We start from the raw sequence: 15,921 nt of genomic DNA on the forward strand, positions 1-15,921 counted from the left end.
GGTAATGGGTGTTTGAGCTGTTTTTCAGGAATTAGGACCCCCTTGTCCAATTCAGGCTGGTTAGACCACCAACCCATTAACCAGGCCCACGAAGATGCCCAATAAGTGACCTTTTGATGTCAAGAGGCTAAAAATTCCACCCTCAGATCATGCTAACACCAGCATTTTGTGAACGCATGTTCTATGAAGAGGCATGAAGTTTGACTACACTTGTGCAGATCATCAATTACCTCACCTCTAATCATCTATCTCCACACTTCAGACCACCTTGCCCCCTACCCCATAAATATCCCTGAGTCCCCATTTTCCGGGAAGCAGATTTGAGACTCATTCTCTGGCTTCCTCGCTTGGCTGCCTTGTGATTAAGACCCTCTCTCTGCTGCAGTCTCATCTTCTCAGTGTTTTGCTTTCTGGGCGACGGGCAAAATCGAACCTGCTTCAGTAATACTCTCTCTCATCCTACATAAACTTTGCCTTGACCCCTTATTCTATCATTTTCATTTCCTCATCTCCTATCCACTCCCCTTTCAATCCAGCTTCAAATTAAATATAGTGTGTGACCTGCTTTGGGCAAAACTGTAGACCTCATAGGTCGAAAGTCAGCCTGTTGCCAAATCCAATTTATCTGTACTCAGCTGCTTTTAAGACAATGTTCACAACCACACCACCACAATCCCACCCCAAACACTCTCCTTTCTTTGCTGGAATGCCACATTCTCCTGATTTTCTTCCTACCTTTCTGGCTCTTCCTTCCCAGGCTCCTCCTCCTCACTCCAAATTTCAAAGATCTGTGTTCACCAAGGCTCATTCCTTGGACTCCTTTTCTTCTCCCTTAAGATTTTTCCCTCAAGCAGGGAGCAGGGAAATAGAGTTACGGTTAAAGGGCTTCCCGTTGCAATTAGAATATAATCCAAACTCCCTTCCAAAACCAAAGGCCCTGAAGGACCTTCCACCAGCCGAACTCTCCCAACCTTCCGTTCTCTCTCTCATTCATACAGCTCTGGTCGCACTGGCATTCTCTAACACAAGCCGCTTTCGGGCTTTTGTACACGCTTTTCTCTTTTTGTGGGACACTCTATGCCAGTCTTTGCCTGGTTTTGCTCTTTCCTCTCCTTATGTCTTGATTTAAATGTCACCACTTCAGAGGCTTTCTGTGACTACCTTTCCCAAATGACATTCATCCCTTGTTATTTCTCCGTTTTTCCCCTTCAAAGCCTGTATCGCCATTTGTATTTATTTATTTATTGTTGCGTTGACTGGTTCAGGTGGGCTGTCTCCCCACTGGAATTTAAACTCATGGCGACCGGAGACAATGGGTTTTGCTCTCCCATGTGTCACGTCCCAGCCTCCAGCACAGGCCTGACACCCTAAAGCGCAGGATAAAGGACTCTCGCACAGAACGGAAGAACAAGCCAGCAGACAGGCGGGGAGCAGAGGCGGCGCGAAGCCGCGGCGGGACCCGATGCGCAGCCGCGGAGCGACGGCGGAAGCCCCGCCACTTCCGGCCGCGGCGCGGACGCCCGGGCAGCCACGGCGGCGGGGCCGTGGCGGGCGCCGGCTTGGCCCGCCCCCTCCTCCGCGCCCCGCCCCGCGCCTTCGCCGGCCCGGCCGCTGTCAGCGCCCTCAGCGGTGTATGCTGAGCCTCTGCGCCCGCCGGCTGCTGCACGTCCTGGGCCTTCGCTTCCCGCTGCCGACCCGCCGGCCGGTCTTTCTCTGCCCTCACCGCCTCATGAAGCCGCTGGTCGTGTTCGTTCTCGGCGGTCCTGGCGCCGGCAAGGGGACCCAGTGCGCCCGCATCGTCGAGGTGAGGCCCGGGCAGCTGGCGGGCTCCCTGGGCTTGACCGGACGCCGGGTCGGCCTGTCTCGCCGCGCCTGGGGGGGGTCTGCGCCCCCCCCCCGGAGCCGGGGACTACAAGTCCCGGCGGCCGTCGCGCCGCCTGCGTGGCGGTAGGCAAGGGTCCCCGGGCGCGCGGCATGTCGGGACTGGTAGTCCACATCTGCCCTTCTCGGGTGCGCCCAGAATGGAGGGGACCGCCTGGGGTCGCTTTGTTCCCGCGCCCCTCTTTCCTTACATTTTGGGGATCAAGTGCGTCTCGAGAGTGGGCTGCGAGAGGGAGCACGGGAGGATCAGCCTCCGGGGACTTCCAGCGCGCAGAGGGCAGTGGGTCGCTGGTTGTGTGGGATGGGTGAAGGCAGCAGGAGCGCGGATAGAAACCGTGTGCGCCCACAGCTGCCTGAAGCGGAGACCGGTTTTTCCACTCCATCCCTTCCCTCAGGCCCTCTAAACTGCGACCCCTAAACTAGTTAGTCTTTAGCTTAGAAAGGAGGCCCGGGGGACAGGGTGTTCCTTTAGGTATTCTGTGATCTGCCCCCAGCAGTTTCTGGCCCCCTCCACGGCAGTACCAGTTCCGAGGCTCAGGCTGGTTCATGTGATTGGAAAAGCCACGGAGTAGTATGAGTTCTAGCTTCAACCTCTGTCCCTGCTGCCAACTCACGCTTTGTCCATGGCCGAATCACTTCCTCTCTCGAGTCTCAGTTGCCCCATCTAGAACATAAGAGCCTGTGCTCCCAGATTTAAACTCAGTATGAAATACCTCCCAACTCTAAAACTGTGTGGTTTTTTTGCTTCAAGGCGTGATGAGGTTACCAGTTAAGTTCCGTTAATTTTCGAACAGATACGTGGTTAGCTGCAGTGACACGGTGAGGAGAAAGGCTTATGGGAGAATCTGGGGAATGTTTGGGAGAGAAGGAAAACAAGATATCTAGAAGCAGAAGAGGCCACAGTAGCGCTGTAAAACACCCAAACAATCCCTGTGCAACTCGGTGACCAACAAAAGTTTTGACCCAGAACTTCTAAAATAATTCCCTCCTCTGTTCCGGGATGTGGCTTTTATCAGCTTTGGGCTTTTACTTCTCTCCTATGTTCATACAATCCACTCCTGTCCTATATTTTATTCTCTAAAGAGCATCCAGAAAAAGTCTGATGGTAACATCTACTTCATTATGTGTTGTACGGCTGTATTTATAATTATTGATCGTTTTTAGGGAAAAAAAAGTGAGACATTGAACCAAAAATACATAAGTTTTTTCTCCTCATTTCTTTTGGTTCTTTTCACTTTTTAAAAGACAAGTGACAATTGGATGATTTCAAGTTTTTGTTTTATATATGAAATGACTCTTACATGTAAATAAGATGATGGGGGAAAGGAGAAATGCCTTTAGAGTAGGATATGGGTTCAGACTCAAACTGTGCCAGTTACTGTTTCTTTAGTCCCAGAGAAGTTGTTACTTTTAGCTTGCATTCCTCTATAAAACGGGAGAAATAATGCCTATCTACTATTGTATTTGTGAATGTTAAATGAGGTAACACACAGATGCAAATAATTTTTTTTTTCATTTTAGACTTCCTGTTCTTAATTTATGAGATTGGTTATTTTTACTTTGAAGTAGTATTATTTTGTAAACATTGGTTTATGACTGTTTATATTAGAATGCATTTAAATATTTTGTTTCTGAATCATAACGTGGCCTTAAATGTCCACACCCAAACTAACAATACCCGTATTACTCCACTGGATTAAAAATAATCTACACATTCTGTAACTAGCATTTATTCTTTACTCTGTTCAGTAATGGCTGATAGTATTTTAAACCTGTTAATTATCAATGTTAAGATTTCCATGATGAGATATGTTCTATAATGTATTATCTTATTCTTTAAAATTTCAGCAATTATGTGAGCTTAAATTGGTTTAAACTGTCATCTTTCATGAAAATAGTTGCTTTTGATTCCAATTGCCATAAATATTATTAAGGTGATGTCTACAAATTCCAAATAGTTTATAATTTGGTAGTTGCCATCCCTTGACTAAATGAATTAAACAATGGAATGTCTATGGTCAGTTAAGTCAGAAGTTTTTTTTTTCCTTTGTGAGTCTCTTGTATTTTGACTCAATATTTTATTATATAGGCAAACATAAGCTGAATCTCAAACATTGTAATTTTTAGAACTCAGTTCGTGTGGTTTTTTTTTCTTTTTTGTGAGGAAGACTAGCCCTCAGCTAACATCCGATGGCAATCCTCCTCTTTTTTCTGAGGAAGATTGACCATGGGCTAACATCCATGCCCATCTTCCTCCACTTTATATGGGTCGCCGCCACAGCATGGCTTGACAAGCCGCGCATGGGTGGCGCACCCAGGATCAGAACCTGTGAACCCCCCCGGAACTCAGTTTTTTTCTGTAGGGAAAAAGTTATAAATAAATCAAGGTTAATTCCCTAACTATAATGCTAGTGCTAATATAGCTCATAGGGTACCTGAAATGTGGCTGAAATAGAATTGTTGCTTTGGGAAGATTACATTGATTTCCAACTCAGGCTGCCAGAAGTACATCTTTGGGCCCTGGCTACAGAAACTGATAATATCTGGCCGTCTGATGTCCTGGGGCGTTGCAGTTACTGATGAAGATGTAACTGGAGGGAAACTGGTACTTTTTTATTTTCTGGAGGTGAATTCTACCTCTGCTAATTGCTCTCTCAGACCTTGAGGAAGAAAAGGCAAATCTGTTACAGTATCTTCTGAAAGTGTTCTGAACTGGGAAGGAAAGGTTTGAGGGAGGCTTTTGGGTTGACTTTGCCTGTTTATTTGTACTGGTCTTTTTCAGTTTTATTTTCTAACTAATTGTTTCTAAATCTGTGTCTTCTCATACTCAATTTATTTTAGGAAGTTAGCCATTTTCTAAGTCAGTGCAATCCTTTATTATATTAGAGTTAAGTGCTCAGAGTGGAGTTATTATTGTGGAATAACTTACTTGTTAGTAAAAAATCGTGGTAGGGGATACTGCATCATTTTTGAATTTTTAAAATTAAGCTTTATTTATATTGTTTTGCCCAAGAAAAATTATGATGCTGTAACCTAAACTTGTCTTTGAAAATAACCACAATTTTGCATGTGTTAGCTGGAAGGGATATTTAAACCTCATCTCTTTTAAAGATGGTGAATATTTTGCCTACATAAACAAATTATGCTAAAGCTTTTATATCCATGCCAAATTGCTTTCTGTAGCACCCAAAAAACATTCTTATCATCTTCTGTGTCGTAACTTCCTCCAGGGCCTGTGTGGGTAACTCAAACTTTGTATGGCCATCCTACCTACTGTGCTTAGAAAGTTTTGGGTGATATTGACTTTAAGCATGTAGAAATCAGAAACTTGATTTTATTTATCTTTGTGTCTCCAGTGTTGAACATTGTGCCTGGCACAAAGTAGGTGCTTAAGAATTCTTTGAATGAATGTTTTTAGAGGACGCTAATTTGTCCCCAAGATGTAAAAAAATGTTAAATTTGGTCCCCAGGGGGCGCCCAAGTAGCAGTTACCTCTCCCAATTTCAGGATAGAAGTGTTTGAATGATCAGACTTAGCTCTGTCTTAACTCAGATTTCTTATGTAACACTTCTGTTTACTCTCAGTGAGTAAATGGTATGGTTGTGAAAATCTGCTGAGCATTCTAAAATTTCCAGGGTCTTGATTACAAATCCCCAAAGCAGATTACCACTCATAGAAGAAACTAGATGGGAAGATCCACTGGACATTAAGCTTGTTTAAGAATAGGCCTTTCTCTCCTTTTGGTGGGAAAGGGTGGAGTAAGCGAGGTTTTTTTTAAAAAAAGAAAGTTTATATGTAAAAGAGTCCACAGAATTCTTGACTCTTCTAAAGCACCACCTTTTCATTAAATGTGATTGTAACGTAGGATGTTTTTTGTTAAGAACTCGGAGGAGGGGAGAATATATTCAGATATTACTGTGCTTACTTTTGAAAGCTTCCTCATTACTTTTGCCTTTCTATTTTAAGTTACAAAAGTAATACCTACTTGTTGGGAAAAGTTAAATCTCCTCTAATCCTGAGGTCAGTTGTATCAACTGTCTGGTATTAACTGCTTCCCCATCTTTTTCTCAATATTCTTACAAATAAAAATGTGAATATTTATCTTTTTTACCTGCAGACGGGATTATTCTATTTTCTACTGAATATATCATGGATATCCTTTCAGGTCTTTACATATAGATTTATTTCATTCTTATTAGTAGCTGCAGAATATTCCATAATATAGATATTCTGTAGTATGGTTGTACCATTCCCCTATTGATGGTATTGGGGGAAGAGGGAGAATCTCCCTCTGCCCTTTCCCTTAAGGTTCTTCTGGCTGGCCAAATAATTAACAAGACAGGTTAGCAGGAGAAAATAATACCAAGTTTATTAACATGTACACATGGGAGAAACTCAGAAATGAGCAACTCGTCCCTCTGTCTAGGCTGCTTGCTTAAGTATTGCAGCTAAAGGCGAGGAGCGTGTTGGGGGTGGGTAGTGGCCTGGGACTTCAGAGTTCAGGATGACAATTCTTTTCAGGGTCATCTATAGATAATGTGGTCAGGGAGAGACAGAGTTTTTGATAAAAGGGGCTTGGTGCCTTTCCTATTGTAACCTCTATCCTACATTATCTTTACAGCCATCATGATAGAAGATCTGTTCCAGGAAGGAGCCACCATGTCAAATTCTTTAGGCAGTTAGTGGGGGAGGTCAAATGTCCTTCAGAGAAAACAATCAAGGTAAAGAGATATATTTCAGGGTGGCCAAATCTTGATCTCCCACAATGGACATTCAGGGTAGTTTCCGGGAATTGTTTTGCTGTTGCAGACAGTGCTTCAGTAAACTTCCTTGTAAATATAACATTGCATATGGATCCTTTTATTTTTGTAAGTAAGGTTCCTAAAAGTGGGATTGCTGAGTCAGAGGATATGTGCATTTTTTATTGATAATTAATTTTCAGATTGCTTTTCAAAAATATATTTATTACATTTCTCAGTGGCGTATGATTCTTTACCACCACTGGATGATTATCAAGATCATTTTAATTTTTGCAGATTTGTAAATCAGTAATTTTTCTCACAACCATCCTAGTCCAAAAGAAATATCTAATAGTTATATTTATTAAGTTTTTCTGAGTAAATTTCTCATTTTTTCCAAGAAGTCCATTACAGTGAAATGGGCATAATTAGACGTTTTAAAAAAATTTCCCGGTACTTGTCATTTATTCAGAAAACATTTTTGAGAGCTACGCAGTGTGATAGTTGCTGAGATGAATAAGGCACAGACCTTGCTGTCAAATGTTACAGTGAATGAAGAGAGAGAAGTTTATCAGTGACTACTACAGGCTAGAGTGGTTAAGTCCTGCGATAGAAAATACCAAATATACTGTTTAGATAAGGGACGTTTAAATTTCAGTCCAATGCATCAGCGAATTGTTCCCAGGGGAGGTGATATGTAAGAACTCAATTTTGAAGGACAGTAGGAAGGAAACAGCTGGGAGATGTGGGGGGCTGGAGAACACTTAAAGCAGAGTTACCCTTGCATAGGGGAACTGGAGGTTTCATTTCCGAGAAAAGTCTACAGAGAGTAAACCTATATGAGTGAGACTGACCCAGAAAACACTTCCTGAGTGTAGACTGTGCTGAATCTGTGGGGGGATACAGGCTTCTAGGGGCCCTCAATTTATAGAGGAGATAAACACTCACTCACTGGAATTTCATGAGAAAAGATATGAAAGATTTTTGCAAATATTAAAGTTTAGCATTATATTGTTTTAAAACTGTTTATCTTTTAGTTTTGCCTCCCTAACTAGATTGTAATATCTTCAAGGGTGGGGACCCTGTCTTTCGCTCCCTCTAAGGCGTGGTGTTGGAACTACTCATCCTGCAGGTCTTAGCTTAATAGCGTTCTCAGTTCGTGGTGCCCTCCCTGTCTCAGTGATTTTTTGTCACAACCACCCTAGTCCAAAAGAAATATCTAATAATTATATTTCTTAAGTAATTATATCCAAACAATATTTAATAAGTATTTTCTAACAACTTAGTAGCTGTTTGAAGAGATAATACATATAAGTTAAAAGAAAAAGTAGCAATTTTATTTCCACAACTACTTACAAATGGGATGTAAGGGCCTCTTGGGCACTGCAGTTTCTCATAACTCAGAATCAGATGGGACACTTCCATCCTCATTTCCTTTTCCACATTAATTTTCATATAGTACTTGTTTTTATCAGAGCAACTGCCCGCCAAAGAATCAGCATCACAAAGACATGTCTTTGAGAAGAATGCGCTATGACCTAAAGTTGAAACTGAACTACCTTGAGCTGGTAGTTTACATATCTAACAGATATCCAGTATTGCTGTTTTCCTTAAAAATTTAAACCCACGGCGTTCTCTGCAGTGCTCCAGGGCACTTTGGCATACAGTTTGGGAGCCGTGAGCTTGAGGTGTTATTTCCTCAGTGAAACTGGCCATTGCATGTTTAGACTAGGTGAGATTTCTCTATTATATGCTCTCAGAGCACTTCACAGCATCCATCAGTTTGTAATTCTTTTGTCCTTTATAATAGTTACCAGTTTTTAATTCTGTTGGCCTTTATAACATTTATCAGTTTGTAATTCACCTTTATTTTTATAATTATTTGATTGTCTCCCTTCAATATTGTGATTTAAAAGAATAATATATATTTGGTCATTCCACAGTTCCTGACTCACAGCTCCCAAAACCTTTGGACTTTCCTAAGTGTTGAGAGTGATAAAGGTGTTTCTTGTTATGTTAATGAGGTGACTTTTGGACCCCATCTAAGGAAAGGAGCTGGTTGCCAGGAAAACCAACCATGTGATTAGAGGGTTTCAGTCCTACCCACCCCCCCTCCGGGAGGAGAGAGGAGCCTGGAGATTGAATCAGTCACCAATGGCCGATGATTTAATCAATCATGGCTATGTAATGAAACCTCCTAAAAAACCCAAGAGGACAGGGTTCAGAGAGCTTCCAAGTTGGTAAACACGTAGAGATTTGAGGACAGACCATGGAAGCTCTGCACCCTTTCCCTGTACCTTGCCCTCTGCATCTCTTCCATCTGGCTGTTCCTGAGTTACATCCTTTTACAATAAACCAGTGATCTAGTAAGTAAAATGTTTTTCTGAGTTCTGTGAGCTTTTCTAGCAAATTAATCGAATTTGTGGGAACCTTTGATTTATAGCCAGTCAGTCAGAAGTACACCTAACAACTGGAACTTTCAACTGGCATCTGAAGTAGCAGGGGAGTCTCGTAGGATTGAACTCTTAAATTGTGAAATCTGATGCTATCTCTGGGTAGATAGTGTCAGAACTGAGTTGAATTTTTAGACACTTTGCTGGTGTCTGAGAATTGTTTGTTGGTGTGTGTGTGTGGGAACTTAGCCCCGACGCTGGAATTGGGTCCAGGAACCCAAAAGACTCCTCCATTAGACTGAAAGTTCCGTAAGGGTGAGAACGTTGGATTTCTAAATTTAGTCGCATATCTTTAGTACCTAGCACAATGTCTGGCATAAATTGATGCTCATAAATTGATGCTCAGTGAACATTTGTTAAGTAGATTTTGAAGCCAGTCAGACCTGGGTTCCTGCCTTGGTGAGTTATTTAAATTTTTGGCTCTTTAGTTTCTTCTGAAAATTTGGGATATTAGTCTACTTTACAGGGTGATTGTGAGGATTAACGAAGAAAACCCTGTAATAAAATGTCTGGCACGGTACCTCATACGTATTAGGTACTTCCTATATGTTAGTATCTCCCCCCTTGCCTAGTCTATGCTTATCCATAAAAAGTGAAGGAAATGTCCTGAGCAGAGTAAGTAGCTCCACTTTGGTAGGCATTCTTACTCATTAGACTGAAGAAAAATTGGTTTGAAAGGACATGAATAAATGTCAAAGTGTCATACCTATGTATTGTCTATTAGACAATAAGTAGAGTTCAGATTCCAGAGTCAGACTCTCTGGGTTTGAATCTCACCCTAACACCTACTGTGTGTATGACCTTGGCTAATCGTTTAATCTCTCCACCCCTCAATTTCCTCATCTGTAACATGGGAATAATAATATATAGTATTTCCTTCACAGGGGTATTGTGTGGACTAAATGAGCTAATATATGTAAAGTACTTAGAGCAGTGCGTGGCACATGGTAAGTTGTTTATAAAGGTTAGCTATTATTTTTATTATCATCACTATCGTACTTTTTCTGTGTTAATTTTACCTCCCTCCCACCCCCCGCCACCTACCTTTGACTTGATTGAGATTTTTTCCCCTCTGATTTATTCCCTCCTGCTTTGGAAGCTATACAGTCTGTTTTTAGTGGTTACCCTAGAAATTTTAAGCACACATATTATTTTTGTGTGTGTGTGTGTGAGGAAGATCAGCCCTGAGCTAACATCCATGCCAATCCTCCTCTTTTTGCTGAGGAAGACTGGCCCTGGGCTAACATCTGTGCCCGTCTTCCTCTACTTTATATGGGACACGGCCACAGCATGGCCTGACAAGTGGTGCGTCGGTGCACGCCCGGGATCCGAACCCCGGCTGCCAGCAGTGGAGCGCGCACACTTAACCACTACGCCACGGGGCCAGCCCACATATTAACTTACGTCTAATATTAACGTTTTTACTCTCTCCCCAAACAGTATAAATACCTTAGGACATTTAACTCTATTTTCCATGCTGTTTTGTTTTCCAGGATTTTAATTCTGTATTGACTGTTTTTAAGTATCCCCACAAATGACACGTTAATGTTTTATAACAAAGATGGAATGTTTGTTTAGAATAACTCACATGCATACCAGTTTCTTTTTTCACCATTTACTTTTGCACCTCAGAGCTTCTGAGATCATTTCCCTTCTTAAAGTATATCCTTTAGATGTTTCTTTAATCAGTATGGACTTAGGAATTTTTGCTGTTTTCTCTGCATAGTGCATTGTTTTTTCCTAGTTCTGAGAGTATCATCCTTCAGAGGTCCCGACTTTATGTGGGGCTCCTTGATCTGTCCTTTTTAGGCCTATCTTTGTCTCCTTTTTCCAGTCTGTGGCCCATTAAATCCCGGTCTCTAGCCATCAGTGATTTGGGGATGGGGAAGGTCTCCAGGGCAGCCACAGCTCCAGCACTCACCCACTCCTCTGGATTTGTGCTTTCACAAATTACCTAAATCTGAGTTACTCCTTTAATTTTCTGCCAGCTCAGTCATGTATTTAAATATATATATATATTTAAATATATAAAAATAAAAATCCAACTACATGGGTGTGCTGTGCCGGGAGGGGTTTCTCTGAATGTATGTGTATATTCCATCCCCATCAAAATTAGACATCTCTACTAAGTCTGCCCTAGCTTAAAGCCCCTCTTCAGTATTAGCTCTTCCCCTTATCCTTACTCTTTTTTTTTTTGGAAGATTGGCCCTGTGCTAACATCTGTAGCCAATCTTCCTCTTTTTCTTTTTTCTCCCCAAAGCCTCAGTACATGGTTGTATATCATAGTTGTAGAGTTGTAGCTCTTCTATGTGGGACGCTGCCTCAGCATGGCTTGATGAGCAGTGAGTAGGTCCGTGCCCAGGATCCGAACTGGCGAACCCCTGGCTGCCAAAGCAGAACGCGTGAACTTAACCCTGCTATGCCACTGGGCTGCCGCCTATCCTTACTCCTTTTGAAATCTACTTGATTTCAAATCTACTTACACCCTTTGGGTTAAAGTTTCCGTGACAATAATCGGTTAATCTAAACACCACGTTCCAGTTAAGATGCGAATGGGAGGGGATCTCCCAAAGTCACATAGGAGTACAGTATTTTAACAGTTGTCCTTCTGAATTGAAATGCAGAGCATTTCAGAAAAGTCGCTCTAGTAGTGGGACTTTTAGACCGGGTAAGAGGGAAAGGGTGGAGTCGGGATAACCGTCTTATTCTTTGTGTCATGTTGACTGGATTACACTGACTCTTGTTAAGCTCAAAGCTAATGCCTTTATAGCCCAGTTGCCATATGAAAATGTATTTGCACTAACATTTCAGTTGCTTTAACTTGACAAATCAAGAACATTTTTACAGACTAAACATGTGATAAGAGCATTTAGAACTTAATAGAGAACAGGTGTGACAGGACATACTGTTTGCCGACAGTTTTATGCTGCTGGGTGAACAAAGCTAACAATATCACTTTGGTAAAGGAAAAAGCACCAGTTGTTACTTACCATTCTCAGAAACTTTCACTTTGAGGGACTGGGTCCCGTGGAAAATATATTCTGTGCCTGGTTTCCAGCAGTCTTCTCCAGAAGACCCATAAGTTGGTTCCATTCATCATAGGATATATCCGGTATCAATAAGCAATTAAATATGCCTAACTTGGAGCTACACAATAGCCTGCTTCCCTGGCCACTTTCTGTTGGGAACTTCCATAATGTGTTAGTCGTTGATGTTGGCTGTTGGAAAGTATTACGTGTTTAATTTAACCTATAGGATTACCTTTATAATTATGTATGGTTTAGGTATATAATAACATAAATTTTTATTTTCTTGGTGTCTGATGGGAGTAGAGAGACAGCCCAGAAGATGTTTTGATTATGTAATTGGGAATTGACTTAATGGTTAATTTAGGTCTTTAAATAGCGGAAAATTTTATTTGCTACTTATTTAATGATTATTGGATGAGGCAAGTGGAAAGTGGAAATAGTAATGGTGTCAGAAGTGGCAAAAGGAAAGAATGAAGCAAATGAAGCAAAGATGGTCTGAATCTGGCTGAATAGTGGGGCAAATATGCCTGTTCTTTGTGTGTGGATAAAATTCCTGATCTCATCTCCATGGTAGGATACAACAAAATGATAAAGTCCGTCAACTTTGAGTCTCCTTTTTAATTTCCACCGGCTGATTTCCTTATTCAAAGGCCGTAGTAGCATGAAGGCAAAAGACTCTGTATCTCCAAGTCTGTCACCTAGGAATGACCTCAAAGGCCCTCTGTGGAATGATAGAGTCACTGAGAGTCAGGAGACTTGGGTTCAAGTGCCAGTTTCCTCTCTACTAACTGGCAAGTTAGCTGATCTCAATTTCACATATCCCTAAAATGAGGGATATGGAAGTAGGTGGTCTTGCCAGCCCTAAAACAGATCTGTATCCCATGGCTTCAGTGTTAGATAGCATGTGATCCAGTGTAGTCACACTCAAAAGGCAAATTATCCAATCACTGTGAATATGTGTACCTTCTTTGCCATTTTTGCTCTGTGAATGGGAGCACCAAGGAATTGTATTTAATAAATTCCTACTGTGTTTCATGTTTACATAGGACTTCAGAGTGGTAACCAAGAATGTGTAAGGGCGCGAAAAGGAATAGCTTTTCAAAATAGAACAATTGTGTAGGTATTTTTTTTAATTAAAAATATTTAAGAAATGGGGGACCAACTTTATTAGGGCCAACTTTCTTACAACATAGTGTAATGTTAGAAAGAATGCAGACTTTGAAGTCAGATGTTGGTTTGAATCTCAGTCTACCACCTATGGCTACGTTGCTTAACTTTTCTGATTCTGTGTCTTCATTTATAAAGTGATGATAATGCCAACCTCACTGGATTGTTATAAAGATGAAATAAGATAATGCTTCTACAGTGTTTAGCACAGTACATGGCACTCAGTGTGTAAATGGTAATGTTTATTATTTTAGAAAAGATCTATAGGAAAGAGTTCAAAGCAATTTGGGTAAAAGGAGTTTTGGGGAGCATTATATTCCCATTGTTTACTACAGCATAAGGAAATGATTACCCATACTAGTCAGTTTACAGATTTTTAAGAATCTGATGTGATATTTTAGAGTCTATTGAATATGAAAGTTCTTTCTACTTAGAGAAAATGTTTGAAGTTAACTTAGATTTAAAAATCCTAGAAAGCGGGCCGGCCCGTGGCTTAGCGGTTAAGTGCGCGCGCTCTGCTGCTGGCGGCCCGGGTTCGGATCCCAGGCGCGCACCGACACACTTCTTCTCTGGCATGCTGAGGCCCGCGTCCCACATGCAGCAACTAGAAGGATGTGCAGCTATGACATACAACTATCTACTGGGGCTTTGGGGGTGGGGGGAATCCTAGAAAGGGCAAGTGGATTTAAGGAAAAGTTTACAGTATAAATGCTATTTGTATTCAAAATAGGTTACTAGATGCCAGATGGAGCTAATAACCTAATGATCAAGTATCATAGGCTAATACTGTATATATACCTTAACTGTCCTGTTATTAAAGATGTGCATACTTTTTATTTTGGTTACTTTATTATACAAGTAGTACATGTACATTATAGAAAAATTAGAAAATACAGATTAAAAAACAGACGAGTATAAAAATTACCAATAATCTTACCATCCAGAGGAAACTACCATTAATCAATATTTTGGGACTTTTTTTTTTTTTAGTAGTCTCTCTGGAAACCTGCTTTTCACTTATAATGTTGCAAACATATTACCATGTTAATAAATGTGCTTTTACCATATAATCTATATAATGATATCATACTCTATAGATTAGATACATTAATTAATTAATTTCCTATTTTGGAAATTTTGTTATTTCTGATTTTTCAGAAATTGTATTCCATGTTTTTTAAAAATAACTTTATTGAGATATAATTCACATACCATACAGTTCACCCATTTAAAGTTTACAGTTCAATGATTTTGGTATATTACATTATTTTTTTAAATTGTAAAATATAACATGAAATTTGCCATTTTAACCATTTTAAGTGTACAGTTCAGTGGCGTTAATTGCATTCACAATGTTGTGCAACCATCACTATTTCTAAAACTTTTTCACCACCTCAAACAGAAACTGTACCACTAAGCACTAATTGCCCATTCCTGCCTTCCCCCAGCCCCTAGTAACCTCTAATCTACTTTCTGCTTCTATGAATTTGCCTATTTTAGGTACTTCATATAAGTGGAATCATACAATATTTGTCCTTTTGTGTCTGGTTTATTTCACTTGGCATAATGTTTTCAAGGTTCATTCATGTTAGCATGTAGCGTGTATCAGAACTTCATTTCTTTTTATGGCTGAATAATGTTTCATTGTATGTGTATATCCCGTTTTGTTTATCCATTCATCTGTTTGTTGGACACGGGCTGCTTCTACCTTTTGGCTGTTGAGAATAATGCTGTGATGAACATTGGCATACAAGCATCTGTTTGAGTCCCTGTTTTCAGTTCTTTTGGGTACATAACTAGAAGTGGAACTGCTGGGTCATATGATAATTCTGTTTAACTTGTTAAGGAACCGCCAAACTGTTTTGCACAGCAGCTGTACCACTTTACATTCCCACCAGCAATGTGTGAGGGTTCCAGTTTCTCCACATCCCCACCAACGCTTAGCATTTTCTGTTTGTTTGTGTAATTATACCCATCCTTGTAGGTATGAAGTGGTATCTCATTGTGGTTTTGATTTGCATTCTCCTCATGACTAATGATGTGAACTTCTTTCATATACTTGTTGGCCATTTGTATATCTTCTTTGGAGAAATGTCTGTTCCAGTTCCTGACCCATTTTTAAATTGAGTTGTCTTTGTCGACAAATTGAGTTATAGGAGTCTTTCTGTATTCTAGATATTAAGCCCTTATCAGATATGTGATGTGCAAATATTTTATGTTTAACCTTTTGAGGAACTGCCTGACTTTTCCAAAGTGGCTGCACCATTTTACATTCCCACCTGCAGGGTGTGAGGGTTCCAATTTCTCTACATACTGGCCAACACTTCTTATCTGTTTTTTGTTTTTGTTTTTTTAAAATAGTCATCCTAGTGGGTGCGAAGTGGTATCTCATTACAGTTGTGACTTGCATTTCCCTGATGACTAATGATGTTGAGCAGCTTTACCAGACTTAATGGCTATTTGTATATCTTCTTCGGAGAAATGTCTGTTTGGATCTTTTGTCCTTTGTTTTTGTTTTCAGAATATTGCACTTTAAAAATCGTCTTTGCTCATTTTTCAATTATTTATCTTTTTATAAAGTTGTTTATGTATTTTAGATACAAGTCCCTTGTCCAGAGGGATGATTTGCAAATATTTTCTCTCATCCTGTGG

General features: G+C 40.6%; 1 protein-coding gene across 1 annotated transcript in view; it reads left to right on the plus strand.

Annotated features, from left to right (window-relative positions):
- The first annotated feature begins 1,584 nt into the window (after positions 1 to 1,584).
- The window catches only part of CMPK1 (cytidine/uridine monophosphate kinase 1), a 32,929-nt gene continuing 18,592 nt past the window's right edge, over positions 1,585 to 15,921 (plus strand). Inside the window, exon 1 of the mRNA XM_058552350.1 lies at positions 1,585 to 1,804. Within this exon, the coding sequence (XP_058408333.1) occupies positions 1,634 to 1,804 (171 nt within the window). The 5' untranslated portion in view covers positions 1,585 to 1,633. The remainder of the gene's footprint in view (positions 1,805 to 15,921) is intronic.

This window comes from Diceros bicornis, chromosome 13 (assembly GCF_020826845.1).
Source record: "Diceros bicornis minor isolate mBicDic1 chromosome 13, mDicBic1.mat.cur, whole genome shotgun sequence".
Classification (NCBI taxonomy): domain Eukaryota; kingdom Metazoa; phylum Chordata; class Mammalia; order Perissodactyla; family Rhinocerotidae; genus Diceros; species Diceros bicornis.